Raw genomic sequence first — 23,994 nt, 5'->3', positions numbered from 1 at the left:
CTGTCCTGAGATAATTATTAAAATTTGTTGCATTGCAGCTTGTTTGATTGTGAAGAGTTGACCTTGGAAGCAAGACGAGTTAATGAGTGAGGGCTAAGGATGTCGGGGTGAAGCAGAAGGAAGCACCCTAGAACACGAGGCTCAGAAGCTCTGTCATAAAACACAATCCTGAAGTCGCTAAGTCCCCCTTGTCTGAGTACATCACACATCCTGGCCCATCCAGTAAGCAGCCACTATAAGCCTGGCTGGAAACACACTTGAAGCTGCACAGCACCTGGGCTTGGCCCTGTGGATAACTTGCAGGTGTCCTTGTCACCTCCTGGGGCACCCTGGTTATCAAGCAGGAAGGGAGAACTTCAGGGGCAGCTCACTTTGAAAGACACGGCAGTAGCTCCTCTTCTCTGCTTACTCACCTGCTTTGCTAAATCTCATTCTCTGAGCAGTTCATTGCACAGGGCCTGTTCCACAGTGGGGAAGTCCTCAGAAGGCTAAAATCTGTTCCCAGGCAGGTGGGCTGTCAGGACAGAGTCCCGACTTCCCCCCGAGCCAGCCTCCCTGGGGCCTGGCTCTCAGCAGCCACTAAGTCAGCACCAACTGGGAGGAGCCTGCTGGCTCCGGGCTGGGTGCTCTGGTGCTCCCATGTGGACCTGTAAACCCCTTGTTAAAATGAGGGACAGAGCCCTAGCCTGACCGGGGAGGCCGGGGGTTTCCCGGAGGGTCAGCAGATCTGTCCCCAGGACCGGCGATCTGTCAGCCAATAGACACCAACTGTGAGAGCAGTGAGGGCCAGATGTGGGGCTTCCAACTTTACAAATATGTGCAATAAAACATTTATGTTAAAGTGCCCTCTCTTACCTTCTTATTTGTGTCCATTCAAAACCTGATTTTTTTTAAAAAAAAGAACTGTCAAGTCAAATGGCTTCTCAGTAAAAATAATTCCAAGTTTTGCTAAGATCGAAGATTCAAGGAAGTTTTCTCACCGAGTATTTCTAAGTTTGAGCCCTCTTCAGCAAAAATGAATGGATTAAAATGGTCTTTTCAAGGGCAAGTGTGCTACCTTGCAAATAAAGGTGGCTTGCAGAAGTTGATTGGTCACGAGGAGGAATCCAAGGACTAGACAGAAACAGAAGAGCCATTAAACTGGGAAATGTCTTACCTTGAGAAGTTGAGGAAATGAACGTGTCGAGTGAATAAATAGGGTTGTTCGGCAGTACTTATATTTTTAATCAGTTCCATCTATTAAAAAAAGTACAAAATTAGCATATATAGGATCTAATTTCCCAGACCATATTAAGCTAAAGGTTACCCATCCAACTCCTTTCCCTTCCGCACCCCTCTCGTTACTCCTGGACCAGGACCAAACAGCTGTGTTTCATGCAACATTTATGGCCTTCACATAAGGGTCCTTAGTGAATAAAATAGCACTATCCAAACTTAGAGTGCCGTATCTAATTTAGTTGATTGGAACCATGAAAACAATGTGACAGATTAAGTAATTTCAACAGGGGAAGTCAGTGTGTTGCCATACCAAAACGCAAGTAAGACAATGTCTTCCTACCCTCTTGAAAGTTTAAATCACAAAAAGAAGTCTTTATTTTGTATTTCCATAATGATAGCATTGGGATATACAGAAATATTTGAAACCAGTGTGGCAGAATTTAAAAGTGGGAATAAAATGAGGCATAACCTCATTATTTTTCTCTTTTGATTATAAAAATTTGTCAGGACAATATTTCATGAGAAAGCCAACTTCTGAATTCTTGAAGTTTTGGTGGGTTGTCATCTGGATTATTTATTTGCAGTTATCAGCAAGGCATAAAGCAGTTTATGTTCATATAAACTAACTTTTATGTCTTCTAGAACATGACATGATACAGAAAATGTTTAGTAAAATCCATTAGAAATTCCAAGCATTCTTAGGACTCCCTGCCTTCCTGAATTTCACTTTCCTCAGGTTTTCTAATTGGCCCATCAACATGGACGCACTGCAGAATTTCAACACACACACACACACACACACTCACACACACACTGAATGTTGCTTCTTTCGATGAACGTCCGAAGGGAAGCATTTCACATTTTCTGAAATAGCTCTAGTTGAAAACTAGAAACAACACCAGTCATTCACATGTTAACCACAGTAACAACAACCACAATAAATAGGAGTCTGGATTTCCAGGTTTGTCCCACACACAACAGACATTCTGGGCCTGCCTTGCTCCCTGGTGTCTCGCCTGGGGGCTGAACAGGCTCAGTACATATTTGTTCAATGAATTAACTGTGACTAGTACATACTTCAGAGAGTACAGATTTATAGCCCAGGAGCTTGGTGTCTAAACCTTTTAATTAGATATTTCACAATGGTTGTTTGAAGAAATGAAATTGAATTTTAAAAGTAGATGGCTTGCAGTTCATAAACCAGGGGTTTCTGGTAGGCCGTGGCAGGCGTGGGTGAACAATGGCGTGGCTGTACCCAGGCTTGAGCATAAAAGGAAATTGGATCCTGCGTCTTTCCTGTTTATCCTTTACGCACCCCTTGTAGGTGCTGGTTTGAAGTAGCAAAGCTTTGTGCTTGGCCACATTGTTAATTGTGATTTTTGATGGATGTACCAACAGAATTATTGATTGGGAAGTGTAACCATTCATTACATCTCTGGGAACAAATGCTTAGAAAAACCACACTTGACTGTGATACGTCTATACAATATATAAAATAGATCACACCGCCTTGGCCTGTAAACTATTTTAATGCAGATGTTTCTCTGCACACAGAAGAAGTCAGGCAAGGAAGCCCCCGGAGAATTGCCCAAGAAAACTAGAAGAAGAGGTCAGAGGAAAAAAATGCTCTCCCCTCTGCAAAGTCAGTATTACATTACATTCTCTAAACACACGTCAACGTGTTAAACTTAATGGAAGAACAGTAGTGGTTAGATTTTGAGAACATTGTCATAATAGTCATAAAGCTGTCTCTTTCCCAGGGAAAAATAGAACAGCGGTGACAATGCGTAACTCTTCTAGACGTATCTTTAAACAGAATAAAGGTGCTAATGCTCATGTTTATTGCATTAGTGCAGTGAAGGCAGAGAGTACGTGTCGGCTGTTACACAATTTGTCACTGCCCACACGGTAATGTCACTTGGGATGTACCCTAGGCATAGGCATCATGTTGCAGGTGTTGTTCGATCTCCACGATCATGCGGACCTCCCCCACTGGTAGTGATAAGTAAGGGGCTCCTGGACTGCTGCTCCCCACCACCTGGGTCCCCCACCTGGTCTCCCCACTGTCCCCAGCAGCTAACTCTTCCCTCACTTTCCCATATTTCCATGGGGAGTTTCATGACAGCAATGGCACCACCTACCATCACCACCACGCCTTCTTCTCCGTTCCCTGGCACCTACAGGACACTCCTGGCCTTTATTCTGCTACTGGTGCAGAGATCCCCACACCAACCACTCAGGAGGCACAGCAGCGAAAACCTGCACCAGGTGAGTAGAGAGACACACGCAGAGGACAACGCCAAGCATCCCACTGGCGCCTCCAAACCTCCATGGGGAGAACTGGATCCTCACCCATCTGCACTCAGGCTGCCCAGGATATACAGCACTCCCCACAGCCCCGCCTCAGGACCAGGTTTTTCCTGCACTCCTATTTCCAATCACTGGCTGAGTCTCTCAGCCGGCTCTCAGGCTGCCGTGGCCAGAAAACTACGGCTCTCCTTGCTCCTTCCTCAAACCAAAGTTCAAGCTCCGGCTCCCGTTACTGGAACGTCCTTCCACTATTCTCTGCAAGTGCAAATCCTAACCTCTGTTTCCATCTGGCTAAGCTGCCTGACTACTCCAAGTAGCCTTCCTGGATCTCCTCTTTCATTCGGCATCCACTGATCTCCAACCCTGGTTCAGGCAGTGTACTGCTCAGGGCTGCGGCAACAGAGAGAAACAGATTTGGTTCTTGCTCTCAGAAAGCTCAGGGTCTTGAGGCTAGCAGGCAGCTACAATCATGTGATAACCACGGGAGACAGAAGACAGATGGGTGAGGCGCCCTTGCATGGAGAGGGGCATCCCCCCAAGGAGATAGTCCTGAGTGTTCTGGAAGGGCCCACAGGTGTTAGCCAGCGAAGAAAGGGGTTCATGGCATTGCAGAGAGGGAATGGCAGATGCACTGGACAAACCATACAATGACACAGGTATTAAGAAATGGCAAGGGCTGGCATGGTGGTGCTGTGAAACTGGCATCCTATGTGGGCACCGGTTCCTGTCCTGGCTGCTCCACTTCTGATCCAGCTCCCTGCTAATGGCCTTGGAGAAGCAGCCGAAGATGGCCCACGTGGCTGAGCCCCTGCCCTCCACGTAGGAGACCCAGATGAAGCTCCTGTCTTGGTCCTGGCCCAGCCCTGGCTTTGTGAACCAGCAGATGGAACATCTCTCTGTTCCTTCCTCTCACTCTGTGTGACTCTGCCTTTCAAATCAATCAACCTTTAAAAAAAATAAATCTTTAAAAAAATAAAGAAATGCAAATTCTCAGGCCCTTCCTCAGACCTACGGGAGCAGAAGGAACTCTGCAGTGCGGCCCAGCAGTCTGTGCTGCGAGATGAATGGCAGGAGCTGCTGCAGCACAAAGGACTGAGAAGCACCCAACAAAGCCAATGGAAGGGAAAAGCTTCATGGAGGGTGCGGAGGGGGAACCAGCCGAGCCCCATGACGCCCAGCAGAAGAAGGCCAGGAGAGACCGGGTTCATGAGAGCTTCCTGCTCTGGTTCCCGGATAGGATCCCACACACGTGGTCACGTCCATTTGTGGCTAGATGACCTTGATTTTGAGCATCATTGCACACAGGTGTCACGGCCTTCTCTGAGCTTTGCAGCCCGTGCTATGAGGACTTTTCAGGTGATGCCTTTTCCACCTCAGCTATGGCCAAGTTCGTGTGCTGGCTCTGAACAGGTGTGGCTACCTTTGAACCCTGAGGGTTGGGGCCAGGCTTTACTTACCAGGTACAACGTGCAGTCTAGCAACCTAACAGATGCCCAGTAAATGTTATGCAATGAAGACACCCCCTTTAGAAAGACTTCCTGGGGGGCACAATGTGTACAGTTAGCCAGAGTTTCCAATCAGGCCTCACTGGGACAGTGCATTCTCCTGGAGTCACACAGAGCTAGCAGGCACCACATGACAATGCCCAGGACGCAGCCACACCAACAACACCTGATCATCTCCCGAGTGCGTCCTGGGGGCGCCATGCTGTCCCCAGGAGCTCTCTGCACACATGCTGATCCTCTGCCCTGACAAGGACCCCACGAGGAGAATGTCACCATTCATACTTCCCAGGTTAGAAAACCAAGACTCAGGAAAGCCCCATGGATTGCTGGCCTTCTCCCTGGAGCCAGGATTCAAATCCAAGTCTATTAAATCCCTGAACCCTGTTCTTCATGCTAGAGCAGCTCACCGTGCCCACCGTTACTTGGTCTTGGCACGACAGGAAGGCATAGGTTTGCGTAGTAACCTATGCAGAGTAAGGAAAGTTTATGGGATATAAATTTTCTCCCTTTTGTGTGATGTACTGCAAAACTGAACATGTACAAAAGCATGAACAAATAGTAAAAAACAAACAAAAAAAAACATTAAAACACCTGAGGAAACTTTGTTAAAGTCCTCAGTAGGAAAACAGACTATTTCCTAAAATAACTGGAATTAATTTGAAATACTTAAAAAATGTAGTAGGTACTGAAAGACTAACAGAGAATGGAAGGTAGCCCTGTGAGGTGATGTGTCTGTAGGAGGAAGTTATATGGTGCATCTGAGAGCGCGACAGAATTGAGGTTACAAAAGAAAAAAGGCAAGAATCACACCGAAGTGCTCATGCGGGGGTAAGGCAGGAAGTGGCTCTCTGCACTCTCAAGCCCACCGGCTGGGATGGCGGGGCAGAGGCGGCTCTCCACAGGCGGTAAAGACGTTGCTGTGGCTGTGGGAAACGGTTGGCAGTGCCGCCCAACCCTGCTTCCATCTGAATTCTTGTGATCCTTGAACAGCTAGATGGCCCTCATTTTGCAAAAAACATTCTAGATCAAAGAAAGGACATGTCTTTAACTCATCAAAGCAAAATAAGGCGCAGCACAGAGAATTCATTGACTCTAATCTCTGAGGCTAGGAAGATGGCTCCGGGGCTCGGGTTGCCTTTCCCTTTTTCCTGGGGTGTGGAAAAGCCCTCCATTCTCCCATCTTTAGCTCGAGGGAGTGTATGCCTGCAATGCAAAAGAAGTCCACCAGGGGGAGCAATGGCATGCCCCAGGCCAGGAGGTTGGGTCCCAATTGCTGAGAAAATCATACAGCCACAATTGCAAAGAGAAAAGAAAGATAATTTTTTCAAGCTTTGTTGCTTCCTTCTCTTTATTTCCTTTTCTTTCTTCCAAGTTTCCATTAGTGGCCTCAGTTTTTGTCTCCAGGACTCCATGACAAGGCCTTATTTGCAGAGCTGGGAGAACTAACCCCTGTGGCTTGAGCATGGATGGGGCTGAAGTTTCTGGTTTGCTGCCCAGGTCTGGTGGAGCGCCTCAGGCCTGGGCACTGTCCCTCCTGTAAAGTCACGGGCCTCTGAGGGTCATTCTACAGGACATATCCAAGCAAGGGTGAGGTTCCTGGCATAAATGCCCTCTTCAGGAGCCCGGGTGGCTGCCCACTGGGAGGTTCTCCAGTGATATGAGACTTGACCTTGTATAGTGGAGGAGCCCTTTTAATAAAAGAGGAACTTTCTAATTGTTAGAGCTTTTCAGTCGGGTTGTGCAGGAGTCATTTCCCTCAGAGAGACAGGTGCCCTGGGCCCCACCCTCTTAGGGTGAACTCTTTGTTTTTGGAAAGCTTTTATTTAATAAATATAAATGTCATAGGTACAGCTTTAGGAATATAGCTGTTCTTTACCCCATGCCCACCCTCCCACCCCCACTCACATCCCACCTCCTCATCCCTCCCCCATCCCATTCTCCATAAAATTCATTTTTAATTATCTTTATATACATAAGATCAATTCTATACTAAGTGAAGATTGAAACAGTTTGCACCCACACAGGCACACAAAATATAAAGTACTGTTTGAAGGCAAGTGTTACTGTTAATTCTCATAGTACAACTCATTAAGGACAGAGATGCTACATGGGAAGCAAGTGCACAGTGACTCCTATTGCTGATTTAGCAATTGATCACCCAAGGCTCTTGTAATGAGCTGCCAAGGCTATGGAAGCCTTTTGAATCCACAAACTTTGACATTATTTAGACCAGGCCATAAGCAAAGTGGAAGTTCTCTCCTCCCCTCACAGTAAGGTACCTCCTTCTTTGATGGCCCCTTCTTTCCACCAGGATCTCACTCATAGAGATTTTTCATGTAGGTCATTTTTTGCCACAGTGTCTTGGCTTTCCATGCCTGAAATGCTCTCATGGGCTTTTTATCCAGACCCAAAAGCCTTAAGGGCTGATTCTGAGGCCAGAGTGCTATTGAGGGCATTTGTCATTCTATGAGTCTGCTGTGTGGTTTCCTTCCCATGTTGGATCATTCTCTCTCTTTTAATTCTATTGTTATTAGCAGACACTTGGTCTTATTTATGTGATCCCTTTGACACTTATTCCTATATATATGATCAGTTATACACTTAAAATTATCACTTTAACTAGTACGATGGCATTAGTACCTGCCAATTTAAGGGGATTTGGAGTCTCATGGCAAGTTTTTAGCTTTACCCTTAGGTGTAAGTCCATGGGAATGTGTGCTGAACTGTACATTTCCTCCCTCTCTTATACCCACTCTTATTTTTCACAGGGATCAATTTTCAATTGGATTTGAACACCTAAGATTAATTCTGTGTTAAGTAAAGAGTTCAACCAATGGTATTAAGTAGAAAAAGAAAATACTAAAAAGAATAAAATAGTAAGGTGTTCCTCAACAGTCAGGACAAGGGCTGATCAAGTCATTGCTTCTCATAGTGTCCATTTCACTTCTACAGGTTTCCTTTTAGGTGTTCGGTTAGTTGTCACTGATTAGGGAGAACATATGTTATTTATCCCTTTGGGACTGGCTTATTTCACCCAGTATGATGTTTTCCATATTCCTCCATTTTGTTGCACATGATTAGATTTCATTTTTTTTACTGCTGTGTAGTATTCCATAGAGTACATATCCTATAATTCCTTGATCGAGTCTTCTGTTGATGGACATTTAGGTTGATTCCATATCTTAGCTATTGTGAATTGAGCTGCAATAAACATGGAGATGCAGACAGCTCTTTTATTTTCCAGTTTAATTTCCCTTGGGTAAGTTATGAGGAATGGGATGGCTTGGTCGAATGGTAGGGCTATAATCAGATTTCTGAGGTATGTCCAAACTGTCTTCCATAGTGGCTTTACCAGTTTACACTCCCAACAACAATGGATTAATGTGCCTTTTCCCCACATCCTCGCCAGCATTTGGTGTTTGTTCATTTCTGTATAAAAGCCATTCTAGCCGGGGTGAGGTAAAACCTTATTGTGGTTTTGATTTGCATTTCCCTTAAGGCTAGTGATCATGAACATTTTTTCATGTGTCTATTAGCCATTTGGATTTCCTCTTTAGAAAAATGTCTGTTTAAGTCCTTGGCCCATCTCTTAAGTGGGTTTTTGTTTTGTTGTTGTGGAGTTTCTTGATCTCTTTATAGATTCTGGTTATTAATCCTTTATCAGTTGCATAGTTTGCAAATAATTTCTCCCATTCTGTCAGCTACCTCTTCACTTTCCTGTTTGTTTTGCCATTGAGAAACTTCTCAATTTGATGTAATCCCAGTTGTTAATTTTTGATTTGGCTGCCTGCGCCTCTGGGGTCTTTTCCAAGAAGTCTTTGCCTGTGCTAATATCTTGCAGGGTTTCTCCTATGTTCTCTAATAATTTGATAGTGTTGGGTCGTAGATTTAGATCTTTAATCCATGTTGAGTAGATTTTTGTGTAAGGTAGGTGTCTTGCTTCATATTTCTGCATGTGAAAATCCAGTTTTCTCAGAACCATTTGTTGAATAGACTGTCCTTGCTCCAGGAATTAGTTTTAGCTCCTTGATCAAATATAAGTTGGTTGTAGATATTTGGATTCATTTTTGGTGTTTCTATTCTGTTCCATTGGTCTATCCATCTGTTTTTGTACCAGTACCAGGCTATTTTGATTATAACTGCCCAGTAGTGTGTCTTGAAATTTGGTATTGTGATGCCTCCAGCTTTGTTTATGTTGTATAATATTGCTTCAGCTATTCAAGGTCTTCTGTGCCTCCATATGAATTTCAGCATCATTTTTTCCAGATCTGAGAAGAATGTTTTTGGAATTTTGATTGGTAACACATTGAATCTATAAATTACTTTTGGAAGAATGGACATTTTGATGATATTGATTCTTCCAATCCATGAACATGGAAGATTTTTCCATTTTTTGTATCTTCTTCTATTTCTTTCTTTAATGTTTTGTAATTCTCATCTTAGAGATCTTTGACATCCAAGGTATTTGATTTTTTTTGTAGCTAATGTGAATGGGATTGATCTTAGATGTTCTTTTTCATCCATTGCATTGTCTGTGTATACAAAGGGTGTTGATTTTTGTGTATTGATTTTATATCCTGCTACTTTACCTAGCTCTTCTATGAGTTCCAATAGCCTTGTAGTAGAGTTCTTTGGATCCCTATATATAGGAATCATGTCATCTGCAAATAGGGATAGTTTGACTTCTTCCTTCCCAATTTTTATCCCTCTCACTTCTTTTTCTTGTCTAATGGCTCTGGCTAAAACTTCCAGTATTATATTGAATAGAAATGGTGAGAATGGGCATCACTGTCTCATACCAGATCTCAGTGGGAATGCTTCCAACTTTTTCACATTCAATATGATGCTGGCTGTGGGTTTGTCATAAATTGCCTTGATTGTGTTGAGGAATGTTCCTTCTATACTCAATTTGCTTAGAGTTTTCATCATGAAAGGGTATTGTATTTTATCAAATGCTTTCTCTGCATCTGTTGAGATAATCGTATGGATTTTCTTCTGCAGTTTGTTAATGTGGTATATCACATTGTTTGATTTGCGAATGTTGAACCATATCTGCATACCAGGGATAGATCCCATTTGGTCTGGGTAGATGATCTTTCTGATGTGCTGTTGGATTTGATTGGTTAGAATTTTGTTGAAGATTTTTATGTCTATGTTCATTAGGGAAATTGGTCTTTAATTCTCTGTCTCTGTTTTATCTTTTTCAGGTTTAGGAATTAAGTTGATGCTGCCTTCATAGAAAGAATTTTGGAGGATTCCCTCTCTTTCAACTGTTTTGAATAACTTGAGAATAATTTGAGTTAGTTCTTTAAATGGTAGAATTCAACAGTGAATCCAACCAGTCCTGGGCTTTTCTTTGTTGGGAGGAGCTTTATTACTGATTCAATTTCTGTCTTGGTTATGGGTCTGTTTAGGTTTTCTATGTCTTCATGGCTTAAGTTAGATAGGTTGTATGTGTCCAGGAATCTATCCATTTCTGACAGACTTCCCTGTTTGCTGGCATACAACTCTTAGTAGTAATTTTTGAAGATTCTTTTTATTTATGTGGTGTCTGTTGTTACATTTCCTTTTTCTGAGTTTGTGGCATCTTCCACTGAGACTGCTCAAAGTCCCAGCCACACTGTGAGTCCTCCCACACACCCTCAGTTTTTTTCACATTCCCAGTTCAGAAGCTTCACACAGTCACAAGCTCCTAGCTTCCTGTTAGTTCTCCCTACCAGAGTCAGGAGTCTGTTCAGCTGGTTGCTGGGTGCAGACACAAGCTGGCACAGCTGCTATGTATGTCCAAAATGGCGCCTGCTTTATCGGTTTGTTATAGTATGCCTTTGTAAAGTGATCAGAGAGAGAGAGAAATGTGTCTGTCCCATCTTTTTTTCTCCTCTAGTTTGGCTGGTACACTTTCCCCCATGGGGCTCCAAGCCTGGTTCCCTCTAGACTCTTCCTGCTGTTTTTCACCAGTGGCTCGGGCTGCTGCCGTCTGACCTCACCTATGTAGGTTCTCAGCTGTTGGAGTCCCAAGCCAAGGGTGCCCATGTCCTCCACGTAGATCCACTGTGTACTTCTTTTTTTTTTTTTTTAATTTTTGACAGGCAGAGTGGACAGTGAGAGAGAGAGACAGAGAGAAAGGTCTTCCTTTGCCATTGGTTCACCCTCCAATGGCCGCCGCAGTAGCGCACTGCGGCCGGCGCACCACGCTGATCCGATGGCAGGAGCCAGGTGCTTATCCTGGTCTCCCATGGGGTGCAGGGCCCAAGGACTTGGGCCATCCTCCACTGCACTCCCTGGCCACAGCAGAGAGCTGGCCTGGAAGAGAGGCAACCGGGACAGGATCGGTGCCCCGACCGGGACTAGAACCCGGTGTGCCGGCGCCGCAAGGCGGAGGATTAACCTAGTGAGCCGCGGCGCCGGCCCACTGTGTACTTCTAATTTAGGTAGAGTTTCCTCTGCTGTTTCTTCCCTAACTCTTCCCTGAGACTACACTATCTCCACTTTTTTTAAACCATCTTCTCCTGGGCTAGAGCAGTAAGCTCCCTCCCTACTCCGCCATCTTGGAATGCCCCTGATTTCTGTCTTCTGTAGTGGGACCCTGAGTGATGCACTGTGACGATGCAAGCATGGCTAAGGGCTGGCTTTCAATAAATGTTATGCTTATTTATTTGAAAGGGAGAGAGAGAGAGAGAGAGAGAGAGAGAGAGAGAGAGAGAGAGAGAGAAATATGATGTTCCATCTGCTGCTGGTTCATTTCCCAAATACCTGCAACAGCCCAGGCTGGGCCAGGCTGAGGATAGATGCTAGAAGCACAATCCAGGTCTCCGACATGGGTGACAGTGACCTAAGTACTTGGGCCATCATCTGATAACTTCCCAGATTTCATTAGGAAGAAGCTGGGTTGGGACTGGAGCTGAGACCGCATCAGAGGGACCCTGATAGAAGATTTGTGTGCCCCAAGCACTGACTTAAGAGCCCAATGCCCACCCAAGGGATATTTTGTAAATGGCTCCTCCAGTGTCTAGAAATAAAGTTCTAGCTCTGAAGCCTGGCACTCACACCTCTCCAGGATTTGACCCCAATTCACTTTTAAGGCTCATTCTTTCACATTCCTCTTGATTTACCTTATATTTGATTCAGTTTCCCGAAAAACTAATTTCTCCCTACAAAATGGGCTGACAATACTTGGGAGAAATGGGTTTCAAAGATGAATGAGTGAAACTGCTGCTGAAACAGAGACCAGGTGACCAGGCCACTGGGAAGCCTTGGAAGAATCCTTGCGGCTTCGAGACATATTCCAGAAGGGACATGGTTTCTATAGGTGAGGTTGTTTTTGTTTTTGAATCTCATTCCTTTGTGTCACAGTTCAGAGCTTGCAGCGGGCCAGAGCAATGGGAAGTCAAAATTAATAGTTATAGACTACTGCACTGGCTTGCTTTTGACTAAGGCAACCTAGGGCTCTTGGGCCCTCTGAATGCTTCCCAAGGCTCAGGTGATTTGAATGGTTGCTGCCCACAGAGCAGATGTGAAGTATATAGTGAAACAGCAGCCTTTGTGGGTAGGACTGATGGAAGGCAGTCAGGCGAGGCCAGATTTTCCCAAACTGTGACCTGGAATTCTGCAGGACACCAAGGAAGAGGCACAGACGCTCAAAAGGGGTCTCCTGGCCAAGGCAGCCTGCAGAAACCCAGTTAAACAGATTCTTTAATTTTGCTTTCAATTTGCAGAGTCGTTAAAATGCCAATAATTACATGGAGGGAGCGGTGGGCAAAGCAAGCAGCATTTCCCCAATTTATTGAGCCATGGTATCTTCTTGCTGTTATTGTTCTGGGGACTAGGATTTGCAGGAGCGCCATCAGGGAAATGCTGACCTGATGGGTTTGACAGGGCTTCTTAACACTGGCCATGAGGCAGAATCTCCTGTGTGCTTCATTTAAGAAAAACAAACAAGAAAGTGACTTCCTGGACCTCATGCCAGGACAAGCACTGCATTGAGAGGACGTCTTCTGGATTCCGCAGGGCCTAGGATCAAGTTGAAGTGTCACAGATGGTGTGTAATTTTTTTTTATTTATTTAATCTTGCTGTCTTAACTGTGTCATCCATAAAATAGAGAATTGGACATACATGCTGCTATATGTTTGGGTCTCAAAGGGTTAAATAAAATAACGAAGTAAAACAATCACAAGCAGAAGGTGTGATTTCTAATTTATAATCTGTGGCAGCTTCAATATAAATGCAAATAGTACAATTATTTGCTTCCTCAATCTTTTAAGCTCATATGCCAATAACTTTTGCTCTCTTCTGACAAGAAAGAAATAGTTGTACATTCTATGTTTCTGATATGTTTGTGAAAGGCACTTTGACCTCTGCTGCACTTTGAACAGAGTTTTGAAAGATACAGCCGCACCATCAGCCAAGATGTTACGTCTTTCTGGCAGTCACAGTCCGTGTATTCTGGAAAAAAGTTCTTTATCTTGCAAGCTGTATACAATCTCCATTTTCCAAGAGATGGCTGAGCCAGCCAAGGAAGTGCAATCTGGCTTCAGAGCATAAACGAAGTGATGTCATCAAGGGTTTGCACGATTCGTTGTGCAATGGGCCAACATTTGGCCAGCAGCAGTTCCACACTCTTCTGTGGAGCAGGAGGTCTTGCAAATAAAAACATCAAAGGTGTTTCCATTTCCATAAGAGCAGATGTAATGGGATTTTTATAGGCACGCTAACATTTGGTGTCTTCATGCTCCTTTTCCTTTTTTAATAATCCTTTCAGTGTCTTGTTCCATTAAATAGATTTTTAAAATTCACCGCTGAGTGCGTGTGAGACTGTGTGTGTGTGTGTGTGTGTGTGTGTGATGACAGCTACCCTCCATGGAGAAGGGTGTGTGGGAATTTGACTCTGGACCAGGGAAGCACCTTTGTGTATGAATGAAATGCTATAGAAAGTTCCGGTCGTATAAATGGATAGCATTCCAAAGTTCATTTGTGAGTCAGTAGTTTGGAACTTGGAACAAATTTTTTCATAAGAGAAATGCTCTACACAGTGGATAGACTCTGAGGCCAGCCCTCGAGAGCCTGTTTAACTCATCCTGCATCTGAAACAGAATTGTTATGTGGTCTAGAAAACAACATCTCCATGGGAACAAATGTTCATCAGTCTACTGTTTAAGGTGGAAGCCACTGACTACACAATTTTAACCAGTCTCCTAAATCACTTCGCTCTTACTCCTCTAATGAATTACCAAGAAGACGAGCCATTCAAACCACGAATTGTTTCTTAAATGTATTAAGATCATTTTTTCCTCTGCTGGTTTCAGGCACTTTGAAATTTTAGTAAAAGGAATACAGAGAATGAGGGAAAGAATTTCTCTAAACACTGCTGAGCCACTTCAAGCTGGGTGTCTTGCCCTGTCCTTTCCCCCTGGACTATCTGCATCCCAGGGCTACGAGCTGCCTGCAGAGACGACACAGTCAGAGTCACGAGGCTGATTTTCCCATCAAAATCGGGTATTTCTTTTTTCTACCTTATCCTTACTTTTTATTCGGTAGGATTTTACAATTTGCCTTATAATTTACTAGGGGTCTGCTGTAACTAAGTAACGAAGATTTTCGAGGTCACACTGACCACAGGAATCAGAGCTACATAGTACAGATCCTGCTAGAAGCTGTGCACATGGATCACAGAAGCACAAGGCCGGGAAGAACCTCGAAGCATCATCTCGTCTGCTCGCTGGCTTCCCGGCAGGCCGACCATTCTGAGAGACAAGCGCTAACCTGTATCTCAGTGGAGGAGGATGACTCTCCCTTTAACCCTTTCTGGATCTGACAGTGTACAGATACCATTAGTGAATTATTGCAAAGTTTTAATCTAAATGAGTCCATTCACGAGGAGAATTGCATGTCACTTTCTCGTATTTGCTCCTACAGAAAACAAAGTATGTTGATGGGGTCAGATTCCTCGGCACATATAAATGTTGTATTTTCTGTTCCCTTTCTTCTAGGATATGCTTGAACATGCCAATGTCTAACCCTTTGGGCATTCGTCTTGTGCAGTGTGGACTGCTTGCACCCTCATCACCAGTGAAAACTCAAATCTAGTAAATTTTTTTTTGACAGGCAGAGTTAGACAGTGAGAGAGAGAGAGAGAGAGAGAGACAGAAAGGTCTTCCCTCCAATGGTTCACTCCCCAAATGGCTGCCACGGCCGGTGCAGCACCGATCTGAAGCCAGGAGCTAGGTGCTTCCTCCTGGTCTCCCACGCGGGTGCAGCGGCCCAAGCACGTGGGCCATCCTCCACTGCCTTCCCGGGCCAGAGAGCTGGACTGGAAGAGGAGCAACTGGGACTAGAGCCCGTCGCCTATATGGGATGCCAGCGCTGCAGGCGGAGGATCAACCAAGTGAGCCATGGTGCCGGCCCCCTTAGCAAATGTGTTTTACAAGGCATCTCAGAAACTGAGCCTGGTAGCCTACTTAGGCATTACATAGGCATACTGAAGTGTAATCTAAGAACTAGCCCCTAAAATGCAGACTTAAAGGAAAGCCAAATTTAAGAACCATAGTAAAATAGACTTTCTTTATACTTACTTTCTTTCAGGTAGTTAGAAGGGCATAAGCAGCCTAATAATACTAGCTGTTCAACCAAGGAAGGAAATCAAACAGAATCAGCCTCTAAGAATTATGAATAAAATGGAATATCTTTAAATCTTACCAGATATATTTTTTTTCCCCCTATGGGAACCTCACTACAGACCTTTCAACAGGTAACTTCAAGATGTTTTTTCGTGGGGCTGGCGCGTGGCCTGGAAGTTAAGATGCCAGCATTCTACTTCAGGGTGCTGGGTTTGCTACGCGGCTCCTCCCCCAGCTCCAGCATCTTGCAAATGCACACCTTGGAAGAAAAGGCCGCAGGTGATGGCTCAAGTAATTGGGTTCCTGACACCCACGTAGGAGACCTGAATTTAGTTCCTGGCTCCTGGCTTCAGTTCAGTCTGGCTCTGCAGGCATCAGGGGAGTGGATTAACAGATGGGGGCAGGTGACAGCCCACTCTTTCTCAAACAAACAGATAAACTTTTCAGAGGAATTTCCAAGGGAATGACCATTTGGATCTTTATAGTGTATATTTATAACATACTAACTATTTACAACAAACACTGTTGGCTGTGTTATTGTCCTTTTTTTTTTTTTAACTTTTATTTAATGAATATAAATTTCCAGTATACAGCTTATGGATTATTGTCCTTTTTTAAAAAGCATTTATTTCTTTGAAAGGCAGAGTGATGGTGGCTAGGGAGAGAAAAAGAAACCTGCCATCCATTGATTTACTTCTCAAATGACCACTGTGGCTGGGCTAGGCTAAAGCCAGGAGCCCGGAACTCCAGGTGGGTGGCAGGAACTCAAAGACTTGGGCCATCCTCCCCTGCCTTCCCAGGCATGTTAGCAGGGAGCTGGATCAGAGGCAAAGCAGCTGGGACTCGAATTGTGGCTCCCTGGATCTAACTTCAGGGATCCTGGCATTGCAAATGGCAGCTTAACCAACTGCACCACAATGCCAGCTGCTGTGTTGTTCTCCCAAGATAAAAAGAGAAATATGGGATATGAGAAAAAGAGAAATATTAGGTCCCTCTGTGTGTGAGGTTCTGAATACCTCCAAGGTGAGGATTTTATCTGAAAGAAATGGTTGTGGCTGGAAACTCTCGTAATTATGATCTCAATCCGAGAAGAAACCATGAGCCTTCTTTGCCACACAGATGTCTCATTCATTGGGTGGCAGTCATTGGGTGCTGCTCACCCTAAGTGTCCAAGGGGACAGAAGACCAGCCTGATGAACTTGACCCTGAGGACACTAAACCCAGCTCTTCGACATCAGCAACGCCCCTCCATGGAGACTGCTGCCCCATCTCTACATAGGTTACACAGTAGACGCAGCCACTGTGGCTCCTGGAGGGACTGAGCTCCTACCCTGCCACCAGCACATCCACTTGCACGACTCAGCTGTTTACTAGGGCCCAACTGTCCCCGGGAAACAGACTAATTCTTTGGGAACCATGAATACTCTACATGCTGCTTCCGAACTCCAAGTGCCTCTGAGTTATCATAGCAGGAAGCAGGTCCCCCATCAACCAGTTTCCTCATCCAAAGAGGATTTCCTTTTACTATAACTGAAGATTTAAGGCACAGGTGCAACAATACAAAGAAATATTAGAAGAAACGTTTCTTTGAACATCAGTGTTCCAGCTCAGTGGCATAACTGAGATTGATGTGCTGTTAATTTTAGCTGATGAGATGACGACAAAGTGCACAACTGACTTTGTTGTTCCTAATAAAAGTATCATTTCTAGGAAACTTCCTGGTTTATAGAGCTCCCACAATCCTTAACTCAAACTCCCTTCCACCCTTTGGCAAAAATACAGCATAAATGTCGCTCTGACATTCATTCACAGGAGTTTGCAGGATGTCCTGGAAGACACCCACAGATTACACAGATGCACTGAAATGCAATTAAAGATGGGAAAAGTGAACTTACCTGTTCATTTTTAGTGAGCCTGGTTTTGTTGTGGATGTCTGACGTGACCAGGTTGAACCCATGCTTCTCTGACAAGATTCGCAGAAGCAGGACCACAGTGCGGCTCCCGCACTTGCCTACTCTGTTGTACACCACCTGGCTCGGGAATGGCAGCACCTGGGAGAAGCAGAACAAGCGTGAAACACATGCGTTCAAGTTCTCAGGATTCCTCCCTCAATCCACAACAACAAATGGTCAATACATCCGGATGAAAAGGGCCCGCATCAAGTTAAAGAGACAGCGGAAGCAATGAGCTAGTGTTTCTCTTCACAGCTTCCCTTGAGGGAGAATCCCCATCTGCTGACACTTACGATTGGGAAATGTCAGGCTGTCTAATTACAAAGCTTCTTTTGATTCTTGCAAATCACAAAATAGATAAGTATGTGCTTTAAAGAAAACTTTTTCATAAGTTATGTCTTATAAAACTTAATTTGTAGGGTGATCCAGGAAGCTGGAGTTAGGAGCTGGAGCAAGATGTCAAACCCAGCTTGGTTTCACACTCTGATATGAGATGCACGTATTTAACCGCTAGGGTAACCACCAGCTACTATCACCCTTTCTACAAGTACAATTCAGGGGGTTTTAGTATGTTCGCAAAGTTCTGCAATCATCACCACTAACTCCAGAACATTCTAATCACCACCAAATGGAACCCTAAAACCGTTAGCAATCACTTTCCATCTTCTCCTTCACTCCCAACCTCTAGTCCCTGAAGACCACTGATCTGCTGTCTGCCTCATGTTTCAGCCTATCCAATTCCGGATAATCATATAAACCGAATCACAAAACATGTGACATTCTGTGTCTAGCTTCTTTTAGTATGTTTCCTAGGTTCATCCATGTTGTAAATATGAATCAATACTGCATTACTTTATATGGCTGATAAATATTACATTGCATGGATGCATTCTGTTTTATTTATACATTCATCAATGAACATATATGTAGATTATTTCCACTTTTTGGCTATTATGGATAATGTTGCCATGAATGTTTGTGTACAAATTTTTGCAGAGACATGTGTTTTTAATTATCTTATGTATATATTCAGGAGTAGAATTGCTGGACCGAGTGGTAATCCAATGTTTAATTTTTTGAAGAGCTGCCAAATTGTTTTCAATACAGCTGCACCATTCTACATTCCTACCAGCAATGTATCAGAGCTCCAATTTCTCCACATCCTTGCCAACACTTGCTATTGCCTCTTTTTTGTTTTTTATTGTAGCCATCCTGATATTATGAAATGGTATCTCATCATGGCTTTGATTTGCATTTCCCTAATGACTAATGTTGTTGAGTAACTTTTCATGTGTGTTTTGACTATTTGGGTATTTACTTTAAATATATGTCTATATAAGTCCTTTGCTCATTTTTAAATTGGGTCTTTTCATTATTGAATTTTATGAGTTGTATACATATGTATTCTGGATTTTCAAGTAAGTGGTATTCAAATGTTTTTCTCCAATTCTCTGGGTTGTCTTTTTTGCTTTCTTTTATCCTTAGAAGCACAGAAGTTTTCCATTTTGATATAGTTCTATTTACCTAATTTTTCTCTGGTTGCTTGTGCTTTTGTTGTCATATTTAAGAAACCATTGCCTAATTATAAAATAATAAATAATAAAATCTATGTTTTATATTAAGAGTTTTACAGCTTTAGTTCTCACACGTAGGTCTTTGAACTATTTTGAGTCAATTTCATGTGGGGTGTGAGATAATGGTCTAACTTCATTCTTTTGCATAAGGATACCCAACTGTCCCAGCGCCATTTGTTAGAGTGACTATTCTTTCCACATTTAACAGTTTGGCACCCTCACTGGAAGTCTTAACTTACTTCTGTACTCTCAATTCTATTCCACTGATGTCTCTGGTTATCCTTATACTAATACTACAGAATCTTTGGTTATTACAGTTTTGTTGTAAGTTTTGAAATCAGAAAGGTGAATCCTTCCAACTTTGATCTCCCTGATTGTTCAAGAGTATTTTAGTTATTCTGATTCCCTTGCATTTTCATAGGAATTCTTGTATCAGTTTGTCAATTTCTGAAAAAAGATAGTTGATATTTTGATAGGGATTGCATTCAATGCATAGATCAATTTGGGGACTATTATCATTTTAACAATATTAAGGTCTCTAATCCATGAACATGAGATATCTTTGTACTTATTTAATTTTCCTTTGTTTTATTGATGTTTTGTACTTTTCAATGCATAAGTCTTTGTACACTTTGCACTCTTTTTGTTTAATGTATTCTTTTTAAAAATTATTTATTTATTTGAAAGGCAGAGAGAGAGACAGAGAGAGGGAGAGATAGAGAGAAAGGTCTTCTATTCACTGGTTCACTCCCCAAATGGCTGTTATGGCCAGAGCTGGACTGATCTGAAGCCAGGAGCCAGGAGCTTTCTCTGGGCCTCCCACATGGGTTCAGGGACCCAAGGACTTGGGCCATCTTCCACTGCTTTCCCAGGCCATAGCAGAGAGCCGGATCAGAACAGGAGCAGCCAGGACATGAACCGGCGCCCAAATGGGATGCTGGTGCCGCAGGCGGAGGCTTAGCCTAGTATGCCACAGCACTGGCCTTGACTGTATTGTTTTTGATGTTATCATAGATGGAACTGCATTCTTAATTTTATTTTTGATTAATTATTTATAGAAATGCAATTGATTTTTGTATATTGATCATATGTTCTGCAATCTTGTTGAACCATAACAGATTTTTTAAAAAAATTATTTATGTATTTGAAAGGCCTGGTTACAGAGAAATAGAGAGAGAGAGAGAGAGAGAAAGAGAAAGAGAGAGAGAGGGAGATCTTCCATCCATTGGTTCACTTCCCAAATGGCTGCAATGGTGGGGACTCTTCTAGGCCAAAGCCAGGAGCATGGGTGGAATTCCATCCCTGTCTCTTATGTGGGTGACAGGGACCCAAGCACCTGGGCCATCTTCTGTTGCTTTCCCAGGGCATTAGCGGCAGTTGCATCAGAAGTGGAGCAGCTGGGACTTGAACAAGTGCTCATATGGGATGCCAGTGTTGAAGGTGGTGGCTTAACCCACTGAGCCACTATGCTGCCCCAGCTCTAATAGATTTTTTTGTGTGTATTCTTTAGGACTTTTTATATATAAGGTCATGTCATCTGGAAATAAAGATAGTTTTATTTCTTCCTTTCCAATATAGATCCCTTTTATTTCTTCCCTAATTGCTCAGTGATAATTATTTTGATAGACTAAGAAGCCATTATGAAAAGCATCTATGATTAAACATTTATATTCCAATCAAGATATAATTTCCATTTTGAATGCTCAGCATTGAGCAACAACTGACAAATGATAACTAAAGGATTCTTTCATTTAGCACATACAAGTAACAGAAGATTACAAAAAGGCCCAAAGCTAAAGAGTATAGTACAGTATAAAAACATATATCTAAAACTTACCTATGGTATGCCTTTTGGATTTTTGCTTTTGCAATTATAGGTTAACTTATTTTCCTGCAATCTCTTATATACAGATTAGCATTTCACAAATTTGGATCTTGAACGTTAATCACCATTGGAGTAAAACACAATATCTATATCATTTATTGTACAACCAGCCATGTGCCATTGTGTTATATAATTCTTCTATGGTGTGTGTATGTGTGTGTGTGCGCGTGTGCTTTATCTTTAATTATGTATCTTTGTCATGCCTAGAATGTGCCTTGGACATAAAAAGCCTCAACAGATACTGACTGGTTCTTGGCTGTTCTCAAAGATCTAATACACTGTTTACCACCAATTAATACAATGATTCTGCCAACATGTGAAGCCAAGAGGATTTTTAAACTCAATTAATCTTTCTGACCAAATGCTAATAAAAGACACCAGAGTAAAAAAGTAGCATTATAAGAGATCACTTTTATTGTGGTTTACTCAGCAAGTACCGCCCAAAAAGTATGTTCTCTGGCAACCTCGGCAAGTCAGACAGACGTCAATTCTGTTTTCAGTGGAGTTACCAGGAAGGTTGAACTAGCTTCGTGTTTAACGGAATGACATTAACAGTGTTGGCAAGCTGGACTTTCTATTGCTACCAGGCTAGGTATACAGACTACAGTTATAACAGAACTGCCAACATAAACACAGTTTAATTCCTTCGTAGAAGTAAACTGCTCAATAACTGGGGTGAACACATTTTTTGTTGTCTTGTAGTCTAGCACTGAACATCAAGGGAGAATTTATTTCAATTGAACTGACCTAGAAATATTGAGTTACCACCTAGGTAAATACTTTATTCTGTAAAGTGGAGTGTATCTTAGATTTAAGTGAAGGACTAAGGCAGTAAGGAAACTTAGGTGAAAACACTTGATTTCTCTTGAATTGCTTGGATAAGTGATGCATTTGCAGGCTTGGAATTTTCTATATCCTTCTGTTAAAAACCAAGGGTGTTATTTACCTTTAAACTATTGTCTAATTAGATTGTTAAAATCTTAATTCCAACTCTTTCATTAGTCTTATGGGAAGCTCCCAAATAATAGTTATAAACATTTGCGATTTTAAAAGAACACTTATATGAGAACAAAAGTCCTCGCAGTGGCACCTAGAACAATGATTGGAAAGAAAGGAGAACGTGACTCCATTTGTACAGTTTCTGTAAACACCAATATACAGCTCCATGGTAGGAACTCAGAGTTAGGGGTGTGCTGTCAAACGCTGCTGCTGGAACCAGACTGACTTCAGACACAGCACTCTGGAACTGAGTGTGCAACTTTTAAATGATTCTCTAACTTACATAATAGCACTGCAAAGTGGCAATTTAGGCTAAATCAATGGTGTCGATGAAATAGCAGCAAGTGGATTCAGCCCTGCTTTTGGTAAAACTGTAGATTTGCTTCTGATAGTCTACTTTAAAAATCATTGCCATCTTTTATTTGAGGTATATTTTCTGGGAAGAAAGCAAAAAATAGGGCTACATTCAACGGAGGGCTGACTCTGTCCTAGGCTCTCTGCTGTGGAAACCCTTTTAACTTTGGTTAATAATAATGAATCAAACAGTATAATTGTCTTTTGTTTCAGCAGTACATTTCTCTAAGGTTTAAAGGATCTGATGAGTTCAGCATCATTAATGGAACCAAGAGACTCTCCTGTCTGCCCCTCCCTTTCCCATAGATTCACAGGACAATGGGGTTTCAAGTCCAGCAGCAACTGAGACTCCTCCAGGCTCTCCAGCGCTCACCCCAGAGAACCATCCTCTATCACCTCCCTCCGTGTTTCCCAGGAGCAGAACTTGACATCATGTCACGTCATCCTCTCTGAAGTCAACACCGTGATTACTTTTACATGAGTACACTGATCTGCTGGTCTTCGCAAGGTCACAGATCTAAAGAGTGACACGTGACAACGACAGCCCAGCTCTTCACTCTCCCGACACTGTCTCCAGTGCACAGGAAGTCTGACTTCGGTGACAGAGCTACCCTTCCATTTTTCGTGTCTTGCATGTATGCAACCTCATCAAGTATGCTATTTTTTTTTTAAAAAAGATGTATTTATTTGAAAATCAGAGTTCACAGAGAGAGGAGCGGCAGAGAGAGAGAGGTCGTCCATCCGATGGCTCACTCCCCAGTTGGCCATAACAGCGGGAGCTGCGTCGATCTGAAGCCAGGAGCCAGGAGCTTCTTCTGGGTCTCCCACGTGGGTACAGGGGTCCAAGGACCTGGGCCATCCTCTACTGCTTTCCCAGGCCATAGCAGAGAGCTGGATCGGAAGGGGTGCAGCAGGGAGAAGAACCGGTTCGCATATGGGATGCCAGCACTGCAGGCCAGGGCATTAACCCGCTGCGCCACAGCGCCAGCCCCAAGTATGCTATTTTTCAACAGTCAACTACTACAACCAGTATCACCAGCCATTGCTCAGGCATTACCCCTGTGCCTAAAATGCTTAAGTGGAACCAACAGGAGCTGACGAGCCTCTCTCCCTTCCTGAGGGTGCATGCAAGGCCAGAGTGTAACTCAGCTACTGGGAGAAGAAGGTAGCAAGGCGGACTTTTTCCTCTGCCCCCTCCCCTAATACACCAGAGGTCATCACGGTAGACCGGGCAGGGGAGCCACTTCCAGGAAGAAAGAGAAAAAAGCAGCAGTGGTTATCTTCTAGGAAATGGACATGGAATCCTATATCCACCTGGAATGTCTATCGAGTTAAGACAAATGCCCACAGATGCTAAACTTAACAACAGAGAAGAAACTTCTACAGCCCTCATCTCCCAAGTCTCCCTTTTCTTTGCTAGATATTTGCCAGTGGTAGGCAGAGAGCTCCATCCCCCACTATCACCATTTCTGCAAGAAGTCTGAACACTTTTTTCTTTGGGGGCCCTACAGACACAAACACGCCAGCAGCTCTCCTCCCCCACACTCCGAATGATTCTCCATTCTTGGCAACTATGGCTCTAT

The 23,994-nt window shown here is 43.3% G+C and overlaps 1 protein-coding gene across 2 annotated transcripts in view; it reads right to left on the bottom strand.

Moving 5' to 3' along the window:
• UST (uronyl 2-sulfotransferase) overlaps positions 1 to 23,994 on the bottom strand; it is a 306,252-nt gene that overhangs the window by 111,461 nt on the left and 170,797 nt on the right. For both annotated transcript variants that reach the window (XM_062186900.1, XM_062186899.1), the window contains exons 3-4: positions 17,543 to 17,698; positions 1,157 to 1,236 (exon numbers count right to left, since the gene is read on the bottom strand). In XM_062186900.1, the coding sequence (XP_062042884.1) occupies positions 1,157 to 1,236; positions 17,543 to 17,698 (236 nt within the window). The remainder of the gene's footprint in view (positions 1 to 1,156; positions 1,237 to 17,542; positions 17,699 to 23,994) is intronic.

This window comes from Lepus europaeus, chromosome 3 (genome assembly GCF_033115175.1).
Source record: "Lepus europaeus isolate LE1 chromosome 3, mLepTim1.pri, whole genome shotgun sequence".
Classification (NCBI taxonomy): domain Eukaryota; kingdom Metazoa; phylum Chordata; class Mammalia; order Lagomorpha; family Leporidae; genus Lepus; species Lepus europaeus.
The sequence above is the reverse complement of the archived record's forward strand: the minus strand, read 5'-3'. Positions and strand labels throughout refer to the sequence as shown.